The 14,313-nt window shown below is 33.7% G+C and overlaps 1 protein-coding gene and 1 pseudogene across 1 annotated transcript; one reads left to right on the top strand and one right to left on the bottom strand.

Moving 5' to 3' along the window:
* Positions 1-696: 696 nt before the first annotated feature.
* On the bottom strand, positions 697-9,443 carry LOC138304759 (actin-11-like; annotated as a pseudogene).
* Positions 2,548-12,588, top strand: LOC138304764 (uncharacterized). Its single transcript, XM_069245022.1, is given in 15 exon segments — positions 2,548-2,841; positions 3,103-3,342; positions 3,578-3,824; positions 4,147-4,338; positions 4,641-4,760; positions 5,105-5,319; positions 7,807-7,848; positions 8,692-8,700; positions 9,799-9,924; positions 10,197-10,436; positions 10,672-10,918; positions 11,241-11,405; positions 11,408-11,431; positions 11,738-11,857; positions 12,202-12,588. Coding segments are annotated over 15 exon segments (2,349 nt in total). The 5' UTR covers positions 2,548-2,709; the 3' UTR covers positions 12,432-12,588.
* Positions 12,589-14,313: the final 1,725 nt, after the last annotated feature.

Here is a 14,313-nt window from a genome sequence, read left to right as displayed (position 1 = left end):
GATCCAATTCGTAATATGTTTATTACAATCGACTATGTTCTTATGGAATCAATGGTCTTACCAGATGGCCTAGATTTGCACGCAATTTTCATAACGCACTCTAGCGCATTATGAGATAAATATCTAATGCGTAATTGGAATCGCTATCCCATAGGTCAATCACATATATTTGTTTCCATGATCTAGTTTGAAAGCCCAATAACACGACAGAATATATCAACGACCGTTCGATGTCATACTATAGGCTAAACTCCGGTCGCTAAACATAACGACAGGTTCATTCAGGTTAGCGATTATTACAGTACTATAGGAATTATCATATTTATCGGTTGGCCACTTAATTAATAAAACATGAGATATTTTCTTTTTATTTACTTTCAAATAAATGTGAACAACATGTATATGCATATCGTTTGTGTTCGCAAACAGACCACATACATCATTTGTCCTGCTAACAGACAGTAACATTATTTGAGTTAACAAAACCTTTCAATCCTCGATAATTGAAATATTAAAACAAAAAAATGGATTAACTAAGTAAAGTAGACAGTGATTTAAAACATAGTTTATTACCAACAAAAAACAGTATAGATAGCTAACAACCAATAAATTTAACATTCATTAAAAAGGACAAATATATCATCGATTAAGAACACAAAACAAATAAATTATAAGGACAAAATAAATCATGCCTCATTTCACAATTATTGTTAAACAATAGAATTTAACCCTATTATAGTGTTCATTTGATATTTACCGGATAGATTTTGTTTTAGAATCATTTCATACATATTCATGTTTCCAGATCGCCATCTGATGGAATATGGACACCCCAGGCTAGATCCACCGATCCACACGAAATGTTTCCTCTCCGGAGGTACAGTCATTCTAACCTTCACGCTGTCTGGTACTAAAGTCATCAGTTCCTTCTTCATCTGCTCAGCTATTCCTGTTAACAAAATGCAAAAGTTTATCGTGAATTTGGTATTAAAACTTCCTTACAATGCTATGTTCATTTTACACGACATTGATACAGAAGGCGTTATACACGTACTTTTGTGAGTAGTTTCCTGATATTTGAAAACTTAACAAAGAATTATTTCATTTCATTGTATTTGTTCTAGTGTCGCCATGTCAATGGAAACATTAGTTGGCATTATGAGTCGGATGTTATATTCTCGAGCTTTGACTAGATCTGGGTCCCCATAACAGATATTTGGGGATGAATTAAGACCGATATGAATTATACCGTTGTTTAATTCAATTGACTTCAAGTAACTATTTCGTCTGTTTGACTTTTCAATCAACATTAACGCTGTTTATAACGCAACACCGTGAGTTCTATAAAATGTATAGTGAAACGAGGCGTTATAACTCACAAGGAAACATAGTAGAACCCCCAGACAGGAAACATAGTAGAGATTTGAAATTCACCAATAAGAGATAGCGGAAATAATGGTTCTGTACATCTGAACCTCTCTCGTTGCAACTTGTAACACTTCATTCATCCGCGAGAGTGTAAGATCGTTCTATTTTAGACGATTTCGAGGCAGAATCCATCTCAGCATCGAAGTCTGGAGCAACATAGGTCAACTTCTCATTTATATTACGAACCTTTTCTAGCTCATCTATAATGAAATAGAATGGTTGAAACAATAACCATGATTTGTCAGTGAAGACTAAAGTCTAGGAACTTAATGTGAATTGACAAATGACTTGAACAGAGAAAGAACCATTGAAGATACGCAGTACATTAAAGAATGGAAATAAAGTGGACAATTGAACAAGCTTGGATATTTCTTTTTTTTTTCTTGGGAAAATAGTCATAAATAACTATAAAATGGTTATGATTTATTCTTAAAATAAATATTTGCTTAATACATTAATTCATAGTATAACCTACTTGGTGAAGTTGTATCCTCTCTCGTGGAGGATCCTTTGGAGCTAGCTATAGGCATTGAGGTCACGACCTGCCAGGTCCACCTCGTAGATAGGTACCACGTGTGGTACGTCCGGAGGCGTACAGAGACAGGACAGCCTGTATCGCCACGTAGAAGGCGGGTGTGTTAAATGTCTCAAACATGATCTGTGAATTTAAATTAAATCAACGTACAACCAACACATAGACGCTAATTTTACATATTTATCATTTTGTAATACAATTCAATTGTCGAGAAGATACACAATTTATGACATTATCTTGTATCTCATAACTCAGACTAAATCCCAAACAAATCCATAACGATTTTTGTAATCAGTACACGAATTACTACTGCATATCGGTACATATTTACATTCTAGGACGTAACATATAGGCCTAAAATGATAATAATTATGTACATATAAATAATGTCTATTTTTAGACCATTCATCTTCACGGGTGTATACACCATGACAGTAGTCGTCGTTTTCCTATTATAGGTTTGTAGTAGGTAACACCTTATATGGAAATCGAATGAATGTGTCACAGCTGTATGAAAAAGACGGTGAGATACTATATATAAAGACACGATAACTTATAGACAGACAGAACATCCATAACCGAGATACACAAGAGGACCTGAAGAACAACCAAAGTACCAAAAGGAAACATTCATATAAACAGTAATTATAATTTCTGTCCTGATTTTTTTCATTTCTTTCTTACTGAAAAATAATAGTACAGCACAATTCGTGAGAATTTCCCTTATTTCTCACTGAAGAAAGAAAATGTTCATTTTCGAGGATGAAATTCAACCAGTCGTCATTGACAACGGAAGTGGCATGTGTAAGGCGGGGTTCGTAGGAGATGACGCCCCACGTGCAGTATTTCCCGCCATTACTGGACGTCCACAATATGAGGTGAGCATAACTTTTAACCTGTAGAAAGATCCCATTTCTAACGTTGGCACTATCAGAAGAAGACTTATTACAAAAGACTGAAATTATTGTGAAACAAAATTAATATACATGTACATTCTGCCGCTTCAATCATATAAATAGTGATTGAAGAAAGAATAAAAATAGTCTTTATAATATAAGTGTGTGTGAATGTGATACTTATGTATGGATCATATAAATAAAATTGAAAAAAAATACACAAATTTTTGTCATCATTTATAGGTTATCATGCCGGAAATGTGCGTTAGAGATTGTTATATTGGTAACGAGGCTCAGAACAAACGGGGAATTCTCTCTCTGAGGTACCCTCTAGAGCATGGCATCGTTACCAACTGGGACGACATGGAGAAGATCTGGCACCACACCTTCTACAACGAGCTCCGTGTGGCTCCCGAGGAACGTCCGGTCATGTTGACAGAGGCACCACTTAATCCTAAGGCTAACAGGGAAAAGATGATACAGGTACATTTGTATTTCAATTACTTTTTTCTCTGATATTAAATTCTTACAGTAAAACTATTATTGATTACTTTTGAAAATATTGCCTTAAGGATACAATATTGTTTTTCTTTTATTCTTTTACCAATTTTGATTTCCTTGATAATGCAACACATGTCAAACGAATAATCAATAATGTTTCAATGCTTATTTTCTCATTCCTGCCTGAAAACTAACAAACAATCTTCTCTTTTTACAGATTATGTTCGAGACATTTAACACCCCAGCCTTCTACGTGGCGATACAGGCTGTCCTGTCTCTGTACGCCTCCGGGCGAACCACGGGGATCGTGTTTGATGCCGGGGACGGTGTGTCCCACGTGGTACCTATCTACGAGGGTTACGCCCTCCCTCACGCCATCAAACGTGTGGACCTGGCAGGTCGTGACCTCACAGCCTACCTCCAGAGGATCCTTCACGAGAGAGGATACAACTTTACATCATCAGGTATTTAAATAGTTTATGTTTATTTGACAAAAAATACATATCATGCTTCAATGTTCTTCAATAGGCCTATTAATATTTAGGATTATTCATGTTTAATGAAGTATAAAGCCGTGAATATTTATTCAAGTTTATCATTATTATTCAATATATACAACTCCAATTATTGAAAGACTTCTTTAAATAATTACACCATTGCATTAGCCAATCATATGCGACGTTACAAACTACGACGTCATTTTTCTTTTTTATTGAAGAACTAAATCAACTTTTCATCATATTTTTATTGAAATATGTTGTTATTGGTTAATCCTTTTACCTCCAGCTGAACTAGAAGTTGTCAGAGATATTAAAGAACAGTTGGCTTATGTAGCGCCTGACTTTGAAGCAGAGATGGATGCTTCTGGAAAATCGTCAAAATTAGAGAAAAGTTATGAACTTCCTGATGGGCATATCATTACTATTGGCAACGAGAGATTCCGGTGTCCAGAAGCGTTGTTCCAACCTTCATTCATAGGTATGTATTTTTAATGTATTTTTAATTTACAATTAATCAATCAATGTACTTTACCTTAATGATGTTTTAGAATAATATTGAATTGTTACCTACCAAGTCCTTTGAAAACAATAGTAAATACATATTAGTGTGACAGCTTTATTTGATGTTTGTTTTTAAGTTTAAATGGAAGTAACAGTAAATACTATTATTGTTATTCCTCCAATTTATCCTCAAATCGAAGTGATAAAAAATAATAGCAATGGGAGGACGAGTTGCAAACCGAAAGATAGATCACTTATCTATTAAAATTTCCATTACAGGAATGGAGTCGGCAGGAATCCACGAACTTGTCCACAACTCTGTAATGTCGTGTGATATTGACATCCGACGTGATTTGTACAGCAATCTGGTCCTGTCTGGGGGTTCCACCATGTTTCCTGGTGAGTTATAACGTCATATTGCACTTCATAATCAAACTATACTTTATTCAAACATTATTGGTTGTCTTCAATTTTCTTAAAGTCATGATATTTCATTTTTGTTATTTAATTTGCCATATTCAATTAAGTGAGAATGGCCCATTGTCACATAAGGATAGTCAAAGTTCTTTGTCTATTTTAGCATTTAACTTTTCAAATAATCCGGAATATCTTATGGCAATGGAGATAACAGTTTTAACTGACATGCAATCTTTACCGATGAAGTAATTTACAATTCTTATGATGATAATAATTATTTTGGTAATCGACTGTATTAGAAACTTAATTGTTCTTTTCATTCATAGGTATCGCTGACCGATTTAAGAAAGAAATGGATGCTATAATTCCTGACAGCATGAAGGTCAAGGTCATCGCCCCTCCGGAGAGGAAGTATTCCGTGTGGATCGGTGGATCTATCCTTGGGTCTCTGTCCACATTCCAACAGATGTGGGTATCAAAACAGGAGTACGACGAATGTGGACCAGGAATTGTACACAGGAAGTGTTTCAAAAACAGTTTTGTTTCAGAATGGTGAAGAGATGCTTTATAGACATTTTTGAAGGATAACAAAATAAGCGAGTGACTTTTTGTGCAATAGAGACAATTCCCATCCTGAAACTGCCATCATGATTATACTACAAACATTTTAGAGAGTGATTTAAATACAGATCGATTTTTGATAATTTTCCATGTGTAAGGATATGTTTTTCATGTTCATTCATCGAATTTCCTAATTGATCGTATTACATTGATATGTGATGTTTTGTTTAATATGGAACATTGTATGTCTTTATATGTGTTCTTGATATTTTATATGACAAATATTCTTCGTTTTCATTACAAAGTCGTTGTTTACATGCACGTTACAAACCAGTTTATATATGAAGTTATTTATTTATTCATTTTGTATCACTTCTGTTGACAATAAACCGTTATTTGAACATAATTCATTTTGTTTTCTATTGGTTTGGTCTTTGAAAGAAGAGTATATTTCCTCATGCTTACCAAGCTAAAGGGTACCAAAATCATTTATGCAATGAATTAATTCGTAACAGAATATTATTGCTGTAAAACAAGTTGCTAACCTTGAGATGGCTTTCGCACCACCCTAATTCTAACTGGAGCTTTAACCCTTTCCAGAAATGAACCTAAATCTGCATGACAGATATCGTTTTATTTTTTTCTTCTCTTTTTCATTTCGATTGTTTTGCTTTCGTAATTGTGTAGTGTAATTTTCTTTTTTATTTATTTTTTTAAAACATTTTTTGTGTGTATTTAATTCTCGTTATTGCACTGCTCAACACTTACTATTACCATTTATGGGCTAGATATGAAATAGAATATTTTAATGATCAAATATATTAAACACAAACCTTACCAAGGACACCAATAAGAAAGAAAAAACACAATTGACACTCGGGCACTCTTGTATCTTCGATTGTAACATTATCACCAATATCTCGTATTCACAGCATGCGGCATAAAATAAAATACTCATAGTATATATTTAGTATAAATCCTGTGGTTCTGGGGTTTCTGTAGAACCATAAATAATTTGTAGAACTACAATAATTGCTATCGAGCTACGAATATTTCTGTAGAAGTATAGATATTTCTATCGAACTACGAATATTTCTGTAGAACTACAAATATCTCTGTAAAACTACGAATATTTCTGTAGAACTATGAATATTTTTGTAGAACTACAAATATCTCTGTAGAACTACAAATATCTCTGTAGAACTACGAACTTTTCTGTAGAACTACAAATATCTCTGTAGAACTACGAACTATTTCTGTAGAACTACAAATATCTCTGTAGAACTACGAATATATCTGTAGAACTACGAATATTTCTCTAGAACTACGAATATTCTGTTATAATACAAACCATGAACATAAAATCAACGAAATATGTCCGTTATACATTGAGGAAATTGTTTTATACATAGAAATATTTTTGAGCACCAGAGAGCGCAACAGAATAAATCAACCAACATTTTTTTGCCACACAGTAAACTTAATCATACCATTCACCATAACTATCAGGTTCATTCAAGTAAGCGTGTACCATAGTACTATAGGAATTTCATTTATTACTCGTATTTTTATCGTATAGCCACATAATTAATAAAACACGAAATATTTTCGCTTTATTTATTTTCAAATAAATGTGAACAACATTTACTAGCCTATTGTTTGTGGTCGCAAACAGAACACATACATAATTTGTCCTTACAGATAACATTACTTCACTTGTCAAAACATTTAATTCCTCGATAATGGAAATATTAAAACAAACAAATGAATTATTTAAGTATTACAACGTTTTAAAAATATAATCACAATAAATATAACGTTAATTACAAAAGACAAAATATATCGTCCATTTAGTATATTAAACAAATAAACTATGCTTGAGCTATTTACATGAAACAAATAAATTATAAAGACAAAATAAATCAAACCTTATTACACAATTATTGTTAAACAATAGAAATTAGCAATTATTCATGTGATAATATTCATTTGGTATTTATCGGATAGAGTTTGTTTTAAAAACATTTCATATGAACAATTCTCGGTCCGTTCTCCTCATATTCTTAATTTGAGATTGACATCTGTTGGAATGTGGACAGGGATCCCAGAACAGATCCGCCGATCTACAACTGAGTATTTCCTCCCCCCGAGGGACATTCATTCCAACCTCCCTGCAGTCTGGTACTAAAGTCACCATTTCCTTCAACATCCGCCTAGCTATATGCAAAAGACAATTTTCGTTAACTTCGATACAAAACAAGTTAAGTAAATAAATCCAATCTGACGAAATGTTCACTTTTGCGAATAGTTTTAGGATAGCTTTACACATAATTATTTCATCTCATTGTATTTGTTTTAGTGTCGCCATGTTAATAGATACATCAGTTGGCATAATGACTTATATATTATGTTCTCGGGGTTTGACTAGATCTAGGTCTCCATAACGGATATTTGGCGATAATTTAAGACCGATATGAATTCGACCGTTGTTTTATTCAATTTATTTAAAGTAAATATTTCGTCTGCTTGAATTTACATTAACGTTTCTTATAAAGTAAAACCGTGATTTATATATATATATCTGTGTGTATTGAAGTGTGACTTTATAACTCACCAGTAAACATGGTACAACCACCAGACAGGACAACAGTGCTGTACATGTTAGATTGAATGTCGGTATCACATGAAATTACAGAGTTGTAAACAAATTCATGGATTCCTGCCGACTCCATTCCTGTAACTGGAAAAATGTCAGGAGTTTTCCTCAATTTTCCTTTATCACAACAACCATACTTCCTATTGATTCAAAAAGTTAAAAAAAAAATACAATCCATAAGAAAAATCGTGGGCTTTTAACTATGATGATAACAATTCCATACAATTGCCTATTTGATACATTTAATATACAAACGTCTACGAAAGCCGATTGGGGTCTATCTAGTGATGGAAAGATGTATCCTCAGAGGTCTTCTGGAGGTAGGCCGTGAGCTCACGACCTGCGAGGTCTTCACGTTTGATGGCATGAGGGAGGGCGTAACCATCGTAGATAGGTAACTCGTAAGACACATCGTCCCTGGCATCAAAGACGACCCCTGTAGTACGTCCAGGATACTATAATCTGTGAATTCATAATTAATAAAATCAAAGTACGATTAATACATAGACGCTAATTTTACATATTTCTAATTTTGTAATACAATTAATTTGTCGTAAAGATACAGATTGAAAGTATATAATATTTCAAAGTGGTTAAAATATACTCATAATATTATACATACCTGCATTATCTTTTCGCAGTTAAACTTAGGATTAAGTGGTGCTTCTGCCAACATGGCCGGGTGTTCCTCGGGAGCCACACGGAGCTCGTTGTAGAAGGTGTAATGCCAGATCTTCTGCATGTCGTCCCAGTTGGTGATGAAGCCATGTTCTACAGGATACATTAGAGGCAATAGATCGTGTTTGTTCTGAGCATCGTCTCCGACACAACAGGTTTGCTGGTTTCGTCCAACAACAGTTGGGAATACGGTACGAGGAGCATCCTCTCCAGCAGAACCAACTGTACATCTGTCACTATCACTATCAATGACAACAGGTGGGGCGGCCTCCTCATACTCGGACATTTTCACTCATAGCTGATTTATGTGGTTGATTTAAGGGTAATTTACAAATCTAGACGTATCTCATCCATTATCAACACGAGTTATGCCCGACTATAGCGGTGTTTTGTTTCTATCATAGCTTGTGACGTTGTCTTGCATCCCATCTTCATGATGCCGTAATGATATTTATAAAACTAAGCTCAAATCCAAAACAAAATCTATAACGAATTTTGTAAGCAGTACACGAATTACTTCTTACTACATGTACATACAAGCCAGCAACGATAATCATTATGTACATATCTATAATGTCTATTTTTAGACCATCAACCTGTTTTAAAATTTCACAGGTGTATACACAACGGCAGTAGTAGTCGTTTTCCTATTATGGAATGGATTATAGTAGGCAATGCCTTATATGGAAGGTGTGCTGTAGATAATCTAGTAACTTTTCCCTAAATGGATGTCCGTGCTCTAGTTTATTTCTGTCGATGATATTAAGGCCATGTTGTGTTCTCATAGCACTGTCAGTACCTAATATGGGAAATCGACAGAATATGAATGTGTCACAGCTGTATGAAACAGAGGGTGAGATACTATATAAGACAAGAAAATTTACAGACAGACAGAACTTCCATAACCGAGCCACACAAGAGGACCTGAAGAGGCAACCAAAGTACCAAAAGGTAGCATCCATATACATCGTGATTATAATTTCCATTCTTATATTGCTCATTTCGATCTTATTGAAAACCATCTTAATACAGTATAATAAAAAATACGGTTTCTTTTTTCTCTGCAGATCTTATCAAATACAGTAGGACAACGCACTTTAGAAACAGAAAATGTCTATGTTTGAGGATGAAATCCAACCAGTTGTCATTGACAACGGAAGTGGCATGTGTAAATGGCGGGATTTCGCAGGAGATGATGCCCCACGTGCAGTCTTTCCCGCCATTACGGGTACGAACCACAATATGAGGTATGTATTACTGTAGATCATTCAATAGACAGGTTCCTCATTTTGCAATGTTAATACCATCAGCAGAAAACTTGATACAAAAGACTGAAACTTTGATGAAACAAAATTAATAATATGCATGTATATTAATCTGCTTCAATCACTTTAATAGAAAATGAACAGAACAATTTTAGTATCAGTGTGTGAGTGTATGGACCATGTATGGAAATTTTCTTGAAAAAAAACCTCCATGAAATTGGACAAAAATAATTCATGACTTTCTGTCTTCATTTATAGATGATCATGCCAGGAATGGGCGATAAAGATTGTTATATTGGAGACGAGGCTCAGAACAAAAGAGGCATTCTCTCTCTGAGGTACCCCCTAGAACATGGCATCGTCACCAACTGGGACGACATGGAGAAGATCTGGCACCACACCTTATACAACGAGCTCCGTGTGGCTCCCGAGGAACATCCGGTCATGTTGACAGAGGCACCACTTAATCCTAAGGCTAACAGGGAAAAGATGATACAGGTAAATTTGTATTTCAATTTCTTTTTTCTCTGATATTAAATTCTTACAGTAAAACTATTATTGATTACTTTTAAAAATATTGCCTTAAGGATACAATATTGTTTTTCTTTTATTCTTTTACCAATTTTGATTTCCTTGATAATGCAACACATGTCAAACGAATAATCAATAATGTTTCAATGCTTATTTTCTCATTCCTGCCTGAAAACTAACAAACAATCTTCTCTTTTTACAGATTATGTTCGAGACATTTAACACCCCAGCCTTCTACGTAGCGATACAGGCTGTCCTGTCTCTGTACGCCTCCGGGCGAACCACGGGGATCGTGTTTGATGCCGGGGACGGTGTGTCCCACGTGGTACCTATCTACGAGGGTTACGCCCTCCCTCACGCCATCAAACGTGTGGACCTGGCAGGTCGTGACCTCACAGCCTACCTCCAGAGGATCCTTCACGAGAGAGGATACAACTTTACATCATCAGGTATTTAAATAGTTTATGTTTATTTGACAAAAAATACATATCATGCTTCAATGTTCTTCAATAGGCCTATTAATATTTAGGATTATTCATGTTTAATGAAGTATAAAGCCGTGAATATTTATTCAAGTTTATCATTATTATTCAATATATACAACTCCAATTATTGAAAGACTTCTTTAAATAATTACACCATTGCATTAGCCAATCATATGCGACGTTACAAACTACGACGTCATTTTTCTTTTTTATGTAAGAACTAAATCAACTTTTCATCATATTTTTATTGAAATATGTTGTTATTGGTTAATCCTTTTACCTCCAGCTGAACTAGAAGTTGTCAGAGATATTAAAGAACAGTTGGCATATGTAGCGCCTGACTTTGAAGCAGAGATGGATGCTTCTGGAAAATCGTCAAAATTAGAGAAAAGTTATGAACTTCCTGATGGGCATATCATTACTATTGGCAACGAGAGATTCCGGTGTCCAGAAGCTTGTTCCAACCTTCATTCATAGGTATGTATTTTTAATGTATTTTTTAATTTACAATTAATCAATCAATGTACTTTACCTTAATGATGTTTTAGAATAATATTGAATTGTTACCTACCAAGTCCTTTGAAAACAATAGTAAATACATATTAGTGTGACAGCTTTATTTGATGTTTGTTTTTAAGTTTAAATGGAAGTAATAGTAAATACTATTATTGTTATTCCTCCAATTTATCCTCAAATCGAAGTGATAAAAATTAATATAGCAATGGGAGGACGAGTTGCAAACCGAAAGATAGATCACTTATACTATTAAAATTCACATTACAGGAATGGAGTCGGCAGGAATCCACGAACTTGTCCACAACTCTGTAATGTCGTGTGATATTGACATCCGACGTGATTTGTACAGCAATCTGGTCCTGTCTGGGGGTTCCACCATGTTTCCTGGTGAGTTATAACGTCATATTGCACTTCATAATCAAACTATACTTTATTCAAACATTATTGGTTGTCTTCATTTTTCTTAAAATCATGATATTTCATTTTTGTTATTTAATTTGCCATATTCAATTAAGTGAGAATGGCCCATTGTCACATAAGGATAGTCAAAGTTCTTTGTCTATTTTAGCATTTAACTTTTCAAATAATCCGGAATATCTTATGGCAATGGAGATAACAGTTTTAACTGACATGCAATCTTTACCGATGAAGTAATTTACAATTCTTATGATGATAATAATTATTTTGGTAATCGACTGTATTAGAAACTTAACTGTTCTTTTCATTCACAGGTATCGCTGACCGATTTAAGAAAGAAATGGATGCTATAGTTCCTGACAGCATGAAGGTCAAGGTCATCGCCCCTCCGGAGAGGAAGTATTCCGTGTGGATCGGTGGATCTATCCTTGGGTCTCTGTCCACATTCCAACAGATGTGGGTATCAAAACAGGAGTACGACGAATGTGGACCAGGAATTGTACACAGGAAGTGTTTCAAAAACAGTTTTGTTTCAGAATGGTGAAGAGATGCTTTATAGACATTTTTGAAGGATAACAAAATAAGCGAGTGACTTTTTGTGCAATAGAGACAATTCCCATCCTGAAACTGCCATCATGATTATACTACAAACATTTTAGAGAGTGATTTAAATACAGATCGATTTTTGATAATTTTCCATGTGTAAGGATATGTTTTTCATGTTCATTCATCATCGAATTTCCTAATTGATCGTATTACATTGATATGTGATGTTTTGTTTAATATGGAACATTGTATGTCTTTATATGTGTTTCTTGATATTTTATATGACAAATATTCTTCGTTTTCATTACAAAGTCGTTGTTTACATGCACTTTACAAACCAGTTTTATATATGAAGTTATTTATTTATTCATTTTGTATCACTTCTGTGACAATAAACCGTTATTTGAACATAATTCATTTTGTTTTCTATTGGTTTGGTCTTTGAAAGAAGAGTATATTTCCTCATGCTTACCAAGCTAAAGGGTACCAAAATCATTATATGCAATGTATTAATTCGTAAACAGAATATTATTGCTGTAAAACAAGTTGCTAACCTTGAGATGGCTTTCGCACCACCCTAATTCTAAACTGGAGCTTTAACCCTTTCCAGAAATGAACCTAAATCTGCATGACAGATATCGTTTTATTTTTTTCTTCTCTCTTTTCATTTCGATTGTTTTGCTTTCGTAATTGTGTAGTGTAATTTTCTTTTTTATTTTTATTTTTAAAACATTTTTTTTTGTGTATCTAATTCTCGTTATTGCACTGCTCAACACTTACTATTACCATTTATGGGCTAGATATGAAATAGAATATTCTAATGATCAAATCTATTAATCACAAACCTTACCAAGGACACCAATAAGAAAGAAAAACACAATTTACACTCGGGCACTCCTGTATCTTCGATTGTAACATCATCACCAATATCTCGTATTCACAGCATACGGCATAAAATAAAATACTCATAGTATATATGTAGTATAAATCCTGTGGTTCTGGGGTTTCTGTAGAACCATAAATAATTTGTAGAACTACAATAATTGCTATCGAGCTACGAATATTTCTGTAGAAGTATAGATATTTCTATCGAACTAATATTTCTGTAGAACTACAATATCTCTGTAAACTATTATTTCTGTGTAGAACTACGAATATTTCTGTAGAACTATGAATATTTTTGTAGAACTACAAATATCTCTGTAGAACTACGAATATCTCTGTAGAACTACGAATATTTCTGTAGAACTACGATATCTCTGTAGAACTACTGATTACGATTATTTATGTTATAATACAAACCATGAACATAAAATCAACGAAATATGTCCGTTATACATTGAGGGAATTGTATTATACATGAAATATTTTTGAGCACCAGAGAGCGCAACAGAATAAATCAACCAACATTTTTTTGCCACACAGTAAGCTTAATCATACCATTCACCATAACTAACAGGTTCATTCAAGTAAGCGTGTACCATAGTACTATAGGAATTACATTTATTACTCGTACTTTTATAGTATAGCCACATAATTAATAAAACACGAAATATTTTTTCGCTTTATTTATTTTCAAATAAATGTGAACAACATGTACTAGCCTATTGTTTGTGGTCGAAAACTGAACACATATATAATTTGTCCTTACAGACAACATTATTTCACTTGTCATAAACATTTAATTCCTCGATAATGGAAATATTAAAACAAACAAATGAATTATTCAAGCATACAGTTAAGACAACGTTTTAAAAATAGTTTATTACCATCAAATATATAATAATATTACTCTAATCATATTAATAAAAAAATATAACGTTCATTACAAAAGACAGCAATATCGTCTATTTAGTACATTTAATAAATAAATTATGCTT

The sequence above is a fragment of the Argopecten irradians genome, chromosome 12 (genome assembly GCF_041381155.1).
Source record: "Argopecten irradians isolate NY chromosome 12, Ai_NY, whole genome shotgun sequence".
In the NCBI taxonomy this organism is placed as follows: Eukaryota; Metazoa; Mollusca; class Bivalvia; order Pectinida; family Pectinidae; genus Argopecten; species Argopecten irradians.
The sequence above is the reverse complement of the archived record's forward strand: the minus strand, read 5'-3'. Positions and strand labels throughout refer to the sequence as shown.